Source organism: Peromyscus maniculatus, chromosome 15 (genome assembly GCF_049852395.1).
Source record: "Peromyscus maniculatus bairdii isolate BWxNUB_F1_BW_parent chromosome 15, HU_Pman_BW_mat_3.1, whole genome shotgun sequence".
Taxonomy (NCBI): domain Eukaryota; kingdom Metazoa; phylum Chordata; class Mammalia; order Rodentia; family Cricetidae; genus Peromyscus; species Peromyscus maniculatus.
This window is the reverse complement of record NC_134866.1, coordinates 42,350,105-42,359,110: the sequence shown is the minus strand read 5'-3', so window position 1 is coordinate 42,359,110 and position 9,006 is coordinate 42,350,105. Positions and strand designations below refer to the sequence as shown.

Sequence of the window (9,006 nt, the reverse complement as noted above, 5' to 3'; positions counted from 1 at the left end):
TCAGCTACATTTCAGTAATCGGAAAAACATGGTAATCTATTTTTAAGATTCCAAAACTAGGGTAATTGTGGCTGCTGCAAGAGATTAAGTACCTTTCATATAGCCCAGCAAAGTCTGGTTTAATAATTAATGACAGTTGTATTAGGGCAAAGACAGAAGCACTGTAGCTCCGACACTTCTGAGTTTCTGGTGAATGTTTTACTGAATCAGTGTAGCCGGAAAAAAAATATATATATATATATTAAAGTGGCCAAAATTCCTGTTTGACCTTCAGAAGATCATGTAAAATGTCGAGTTTTTACAGCTTTGTGTGCGTTACTGGCCACAGTCCTGGTGACTGTGTCTCTCTCTAGCAAGTCTTGCGTTTACACAGCCCCTGCATGTCTCAAGAGCTCACTGCTGGAACTCAGATGCTGGCCTCCCTCTCACAAACCCCTCCCTGCTCTGTTGGCTCAGTTGAGTGTCTTAGTCGCCACGTCTCCACCCTGCCTTGCTTCCTGTTGTAGCTCTGCCAGGAGGAAGAAGGAGTCTTCATACCCACCTCTCTTGAGTGGTGCTGATGTTCAGTGAAAGCCCCTGACTGGAATCAGAAGTCCCAGAATTCCGGTGGACCTCATGGCCCACCTGGTCCTGCTGTTCCTACTGTTTGTCTTGTGTTAGCTTTCCCAAGCAGCAGGGGCCACCAGTTGTATGTCGGAGTTACCTAGCATGGACATGATTCCTGTGGTTTTGTCACCTTGTCCCCTTTCCAGGGACCCACCTAACCTTGCTCGGCATGGCGCCTTCAGCGGTCCCCTGAGGGCTTTTTGTCCTAGCTGCTGTGTGTGTGTGTGAAGCTGTAAGGTGATGATAGATGCCACGTTCTGTATCTTCCTTGAAAGGTCCCATCCTCATCATGTTATGCCGTGTCCTGTGAAGGGCAAGGAGGCACGCTGTATCTTGCTTCTGGGTATGATGTAAGATGTTGGATGTTGGCTGTTGCAGAACCATGTGGTCAGAACTTCCATATTCTAAAATCCCAGGGGAAAGTCTGTTGTTTTTGTAGAGGCATGATTTGTTTTAGAGCTTTTACAGGAGTAGAAAATCTATTCCTATTATAGGCTGGACATTCAGCTACTGATGCTTCCATTTTGAATTACTACATTGGGTTATTATAACATTTTAAGTGAAATAGTATAGAACAACACAACTTCTGAACATCGCCATTGGCAGTTGAAAGATAGGAGACTCAGGAGGTCTCAGTGTCTCAGAGCTTACAGAAGCCTTAAGCTCTCCAGGGAGCATAGCAATTCTGATCCCAAATCTAGAGCTTGTATAATATATAAGACTCCTTATGTGTAGGCCAGCATCCCAGGCTGTCTCTTATAGAACGTCAGTTCCCCAAGAAAGGGACATCAGGGTAGGTGTTTATTTTGTTTCCTGAGCATTACTGATATAGTGACATGCACAACCAAAAAAAAAAAAAAATGTGCAGCAAGTTAATAGTCACAACAATTACGTAGCAAGGTTACACACTTTAATCCCTTTGGTTGGGGAAGTATTGCAACCTGGTGTAAGTTAGTAACAACCAAAAAAAAAATCTCAGCCTTTAAGAAACTGAATTCACATCTGGTCCATACCGTACCATTTGCATGTCTTCTGCAGCTCATCAGACTTCGGAAGTTTCTGTGTTAGGTCCTTTGTACACTCAGCCCTGGCTTGATGCTTATGAAGTGTGCATGGCGAGCCAAAATAATTATTAGAGTGCATAGAACTGGAATGTTTTAAGACTAACTATACCTTCTATGCTATGCCAAATTTGAATATCAGTTTTTAATAGTTACTCTAAGTGAAGCATTTTTTTGTGAATTAAGTAAAATTAAAACATATTTTTATTGTACTTTATTTTAATGTTTCAGTTTGTCTTATTTTATTGCGTACATTTGAGTGCACATATAGCTATGTGTGTATAACATGAATCTATATATGTATATATGGGAGATGTTGGTATATATTTAATTGGCATGGGTTCTATTGCCTTCTCGGTGACTGATTCTTCAAGACGAGGTTTTGTAAGCGTTTTCACATTGAATTCTACCATAGATTTTGTTTGTTTAACTTTAGTGGTGGCATGGTGGAATATACTGTGGCCTTAAGCTGTAGATTTTTTTGTTTATCCAAATTCTACTTGGCTCTTGTTCAAGGAATGTTGGTCTCTAGTGTTGGAGAGATTAACCCAGAAAGTTTTGTGGTAATGCTGTAGAGGCAAGCTTCTGTAAGTCCAGAGTCAAGCAGTTCACCAACAAAGGACCAAATTCTCCTGAACTCTGCACCTCAGGTCACAAAAGAAAGAAAGGAAATGATGTCAGTGACCCATCTGTCCCTTGTAGGAGGAACTGAAAGAGAGGAGAAGGGATTCATAGTATATGCTGGAGGGATTACACTGTGTAGACGGATCACATTTTCTTCCTAAAAACCTTTAAAATTACATTTATTTGTGTGTGTGTGTGTGTGTGTGTGTGTATGTGTGTATGTGTGTATATGTGTGTTTGTGTATGTGTGTGTATGTGTGTGTATGTGTGCTTGTATGTGTGTGTATGTGTGTGTATGTGTTTGTGTGTGTATGTGTGTGTATGTGTGTTTGTGTGTGTGTATGTGTGTGTATGTGTGTGTATGTGTGTTTGTGTGTGTGTATGTGTGTGTGTATGTGTATGTGTGTGTATGTGTGTGTATGTGTGTGTATGTGTGTGTATGTGTGTTTGTGTGTGTGTATGTGTGTGTGTGTATGTGTATGTGTATGTGTGTGTATGTGTGTGTATGTGTGTTTGTGTGTGTGTATGTGTGTGTATGTGTGTTTGTGTGTGTATGTGTGTGTGTGTTTGTATGTGTGTGTATGTGTGTGTATGTGTGTTTGTGCATGTGTATGTGTGTGTGTGTATGTGTGTGTGTGTTTGTATGTGTGTGTATGTGTGTGTGTGTATGTGTGTGTATGTGTGTGTGTATGTGTGTTTGTATGTGTGTGTATGTGTATGTGTGTGTATGTGTGTGTATGTGTGTTTGTATGTGTGTGTGTGTGAGCGCGTGTGCGCGCGCGCCTGTGGTAGGATACCAGAGTTCACTCTCGCCTTACACATACAGGGTCTAGGGACTGAATTTTGGTCCTCATGCTTGGCAGCAAGCGCCCTTTCCCACCGAGCTCCACGTTTTCTGTAGCTCATCTGGTACGTGCACTCAGGCTGGCTTCCTCATTTGACTATGGTGACTAGCCGTCTGATATAGAGGGAGGCTTGACAAACTGATTTCCTGTCCTTTGGATAGGAAAAAAAATGACACTTTTAAAGAGCCCCCCCTTTTACTTCCTGTCCCTTAAAGATAACCTGGGAAGTAAAGGAAGAACTGAGTTATGAAACAGCGTCACTTATAAGAAGAGTAATTGAGGCATGGAGGGGGTGTTCCAAAGAGTAGCTGAGGATGGGGAAGTTGGATATTGAGGTGGTCAGGACTATACATAATATATATATATTAGGAAACTTGACAGCTGACAGAGGGGAGCCCCGGTTATGACTTTATAACATTGATCGAGGGCATAGAAACATGCCTCAGCCTGCCCAATGTGACCTCTAATCTTGACCACCAGCTCTAGAAGCCAGCAAGTGGTTACAGCAAGCAGTGAGAAGAATGTATGAGGACTTCTAAGCGGCACATGAGTGTTTTGTGCAGTGGCTAAACTTGTAAGAGAGGTCCTGAACCTGAGGCAGGATTCCATGGGCTCACCTCCCTCACCCCCAAGAGCCTAGTGTTCATTTCAGAGGCTCCGGTCTTTTGAATGGAGCCTCCATAATGAGGACTCAGAACAGTCCTTGCAAATTTGGAAGTTATCCAGACCCAGAGCTGCCTTCTCCTTGGAATGATCAAATGCCTAATGTGGTTTAAATATCAAATATGGTGGCCCTTCCTATCCAAAACCACAAAGGCTAAGGAAGGAGAGCAAAACTGGATGTCATTTAGGAGGCTTGGTTATTATTGGATAAATAATTATTTTATTATTATATAGCTATAATATTATAATAAATAGCTATTATTTACTAATATTATTGGATAAAACTCAAAAGTCATTTACAAAGTACCTACTCCAAGGGCTGATCTGCAGAGGACTCGTGCTAAAGCCCTTTTGAGAAGGTTAGAACAAGAAATGTGGGAAGATTCTGGTCCCAAAGAAAGCTTTGAGGAGTCAGACCTTCCATCCTACGAGGATGGTCCTTCAATACCCAAAACCCTGACATTCACATGGCCTTTGATGCAGGCCAGGGAGCTTCCTCATACTTACTTAGGAGGCAAGCTCCACCCTCCTAGGAACCACAGTCTCTTGGGTTCCCAACACCACACAATCAGATCTTTCTTTACATACCCAGGGCTGAGCCGCAGAGGCCTCGGCACGGACTCTTTTCTCTAGGGAATCAGACAGATGCCAGGCCTTGGCTGGAGGAGAAGCTCTCAGGAGCTGGTTTTTCCTGGGGTTCAGGAGCAAGTCACGTCCATGAAAAGATATCCCGGGGATCACTACCCGGCCCCCATTGTCCAGTTTTGGATAATAGCTAGCATTCCCATTCATATCGGTGTGTTCTCCAGGCCGTTCTCAGGAGTCTAGAGAGACTGTTGGAGGAGCCGGCCACCTTTGTGTGCTTTGTACTTAGATGCATATTTGAATCTTAGGTTCCACGAAGGCACTTTCATCTCACGCCCTGAGAGCCGTGACCAGCGATGACAAGGCAGGAAACAGAACGATAACCTTTACGGTTGTCAGTCCCCCTAGACTTGGGAGGCTGCTGAAGATGAACTCTGACAACCGCACAGAGGACGTTTCCGTTTTTACCCAACGTCTGGTGAGTCCTGACATCCCCGTCCTGTCACCGAGATGGGCTGCGGAGCTGAGCAGGGAGGACTATCATTTCCTCTCATCCTGCTGAACCAACTAGACATGGACCACAACACATACAGCTCCTCATTTCATTTCAAACAGGATTCTTCGTAGGGAACATAACCTGAGAAACAGTTGTCAGAAACAGTATGCTAATTTAAACTCTGAAAGTAACAAATGAGAAAAAGTACTGGGGGCTGGGGAGATGACTCAGCAGTTAAGAGCAAGTACTGCCCTTGTGGAAGACCCAAGTTCAAGGCTCACTGTCAGGCGGCTCACAACATTCTCTAACTCCAGCTCCAAGAGATCCAGCTTCCTCTCTTTGGGACTCTGCCTGTCCCTACATTCACATGCACTGTACACACACACACATGCATAATTGGAAATAAATAGACAAATAGCTGAATAGTGGTGGCACACGCCTTTAATCCCGGCACTTGGGAAGCAGAAAAAGGCAGATCTCTGTGAGTTTGAGGAGGTCAAGGCCTGCCCAGTCTACAGAGTGAGTTCCAGGAGCCCAGTCTACAGAGTGAGTTCCAGGACAGCCAGGGCCACACAGTGAAACCCTATCTCAAAAACCCAAAATAAATAAATAAATAAATCCTTTTTTTGGGGGGGGGGTTCTTTAAGTGGAAATCCAAAGTATGTGTATATGTATATTTATATTTAATATGTTATACTTCATTTACTATATTATAATCGTGTGTACATGTAGTTTGTATCCAGGGTGTTTTGAATATCACTGGTACTGTTACCAGACCCATGGTTTACATAGCTTCCTATTGAAATGAATAAGTACTAAAATTGTTTTGGCCTCCCAGCCAGGAATTGGGTGGAGCAGACATGTCTGTTTCTATGTTATTTCATTTCCTAAGAGTAACATTCCCAAACAGAATTCTTTAGGCATTCCTCTGGCTTGTCATTCGTCATCCTCCTCGTGTCCTGAAATACTGAGTCTGACGATTTATTCGGTGACAGCTTTGGGCCAGTAATGAATTTTTTTTTTTTTTTTTTTTTTTTTTGGTTTTTCGAGACAGGGTTTCTCTGTGTAGCTTTGCGCCTGTCCTGGAACTCACTTGGTAGCCCAGGCTGGCCTCGAACTCACAGAGATCCGCCTGCCTCTGCCTCCCGAGTGCTGGGATTAAAGGCGTGCGCCACCACCGCCCGGCGAATTTTTTAAAATCTCAAATCAAGTTCAGAGGAAATAGTGAGGGTTCTTAACCTTTGGGCTCTTTCTGGATGATGAGATCAGACTTGGCTTTTGCTTTTCACCTGTCTTTGTACGTGTGCAGTTGAGGGAGTGGATCATGAGGCTAGCCTAAGCTTCCAGTGTGACGCTGAAAAGAAGAAGTGTAGTGTCTGTGGTCGGCAGATTTCTCCAAGGCACAGAACAAACAAACACCTAGAATGAAAACTCCGTTGTGTAGGGGAATTAAGATGTGCCCAGAAGCATCAAAATATGCCTACGGCCAGTTCGCCTTCTGAATACTAACAAGAATGATATTATTTCTATAAGAGTATATTGCCTCTAGTTCTTGTAAAAAAAAAAAAAATGACTGGTCACTTTAAGTATTATTTTCAGCACCTTTTGATTGTGAATATGTGGGATTTTAGATTAACATCAATATGATCTAAATAAGTGTTAGAGAATATGGTAGCTAGAATTAAGTAGCTTTTGCTACAATCCCAATAAACCCCCAAGTCCCAGTGGTTTCATTATAACGAAAAGGTTCTCCTCACTTACATCGTATGGCAGCTGCGGGGTGGCTCTGGAAATCTGCTGTCCACACATGTCTTCTTTGTTTCAGGATCTCGCGAACGGAACAGCCTCGCTTGTTCTAGTCACTATGCTGACGGCAGCAAAGGGCAGCGCGATGGTGGGACATGGGGATAACTTTGCAGCCTGTGCTCTAGAATGTCATTTGTAGTCACATTTCACTGGCCAAAGAAGGCCGCATGAGGCAGCCCGCTCTCGGTGTGCTGGATAAACACAGAGAGGAGGCACTGAATGTTTGGAACAATGGTCTAACCACCATGGTGCACTAAGATGCAAACTAAAAACTATGTATACCACTGGAAGCCAGGGTATATTTTTCTCTGCAAACAGACTACCTTTACAATAGAACACATTTGTAAACAAGAAATTAATGCATCAAGCCAAATATAAGGTCCTGGGCAAGCCAAGTCTTGATTGAATAAAATCCCGTTACTTTCAGATGGTAATGTCTTCCCTGCCCTTTCTACTTCTTTCTGCCTTTGTGAATAGATAGTTGGTATCCAGGAAACCCTGTCATCCATGACAAGTGTGAGCCAGAGCAAGAGAAGTGTCGTGTGGGAGCTCAGAGCTACACAGGGGTGTCTGAGACAGTTCTCCCTGTGAACACAGGGGCAGGCTACAGGGTAGAAACAACCCATGCCATTCCACAGATCAGGGGGACAGAGAGAGGAGTTGGTATCAAATAGAACACGGGCAGTGTTTGGCTCTTCCTTCCCATGGAGCTTTCCTCGGCTGAACATGCACCTGCCATTCCAGAGGTCTGGTTGAACACTTAGAATCCAAGGACAAAAAAGAAATTGTTGTATTATCACTAGAGTTTTATACAAAGTCTGTGTCTGGCTGTGTATACAAGGCACACGCCTGATATAATAATTCCTTTCTCCCTAAAACATCATCTCAGATATGTCTATCATTCGTATAATTCCACCCACCAGCTATCTGGTGCCTTTGCTGTGTGGTATGTGGAGTTTATCGTTTAGGTATCAGAGACCTACTGGTGACTGCTTGTGACTGGGCAGAAGTTCCTTGGCACAAACTCAGGAGATCTAGGTTACCCTTCTGACTCAGGGCAAATCACACAGCTGTTAAACCTATGTTTTGTTATATTTAAGAGTCATAGCAATGATCATTGAAACCGCATTCATATACATCATGTCCGAAGCACTTTTCATAGCCTACCATTGTATTATTCCTCTCCACCTGCAGGCTCAGACCTGTACAGCAGTTGTGTTCACACACAGCCTATTGACAGCAGAGCCAGGGCTCTGGAGTCTAGGTCAGGCTCCTATGAATTAGCCATGGCTTTCTCCCGGGTGGTTAAATGTGGATAAGATAGTAACCGATGTAAAATGCATAGCGTGTTCCCCACACTTAATTGAGGTTCATTGAGATGGAAAGCATTCTTCCAATGATCAGGAGAGATGCATGCTAGAAACATTGCATTACTTATGCATCCTAGGGTTATCAGGCCCACCCAAAGGCCATATACAGACAGAAAGCATGCAGAGAAAGAGAGAACTCAAGGGCCAATGCTTCCATTGGATCCAGTGCTGTCCAAGCACCTTTTCCAAGTGGAGGTTGTGTGGGTAACTTTAAATCAGACAGGCATTTGTTCCAGGAGGCCACATGGTGACTTAGAGGTGGTCATGTGACCTACCTGCTTGGTTCAGGTGGGGTGTGAGGATCAGTGGGGTCAGTCACATAGGCTACATTAGCTGTCCCTTAGGGAGGGATCACCACGTAGCAGTTGTTTAAGGTGGCCTGGATAGACCACACTGGAGAATTTGAATGAGGAGCTCTGCAAACGGGCGTCAAAATGACTGAGAAAGTCCAGCTGCTATTCAAGATGGATGGGGAGGTGACCGGACATCCTCGGGGTTGCAAACGCTAATTAGATGGTGGCTAAGGCAGATTAGCTTTCTGTTCTTGGAGATGTGAAAAGTCCCTTTCTACTCCTCAAGTTTAAAAGGCGAGTTTCCCAGGGGGAGGCGATTTTCTGCTACACTGGAACTGGCTGGTGTTTGCCCTGATGTGCTCCAGTCATTTAATGAATGGAAATGAGGTCATCAGAGGAGAGTGACATTTGCTTCACCTTATGGCCCACTTCTTATTTCCTTAAGTTCCCGGTGTTCTCAAATACATTTCTCTCAGGGATGATGAGAGGAGAGAGCTAAGAAAGTAGAGGAGGGCTCAGGCAGGAACTGAGTTTTCCACCCTCGGCCAGAGCACAGGCTGGAGGAACAAGGAGACCCAAGGGTGGGGAGCTCCAAGGGCTGTCACGTGACAGTCGGAGCAAGAGGACGTGGTGGGAGGGGAGGAGCAGCGGAGAGCC

The 9,006-nt window shown here is 44.2% G+C and overlaps 1 protein-coding gene across 1 annotated transcript in view; it reads left to right on the top strand.

Moving 5' to 3' along the window:
- The window catches only part of LOC102922391 (chondroitin sulfate proteoglycan 4-like), a 69,646-nt gene that overhangs the window by 47,087 nt on the left and 13,553 nt on the right, over positions 1 to 9,006 (top strand). Inside the window, 1 exon segment of the mRNA XM_042261545.2 lies at positions 4,693 to 4,862. Within this exon segment, the coding sequence (XP_042117479.2) occupies positions 4,693 to 4,862 (170 nt within the window).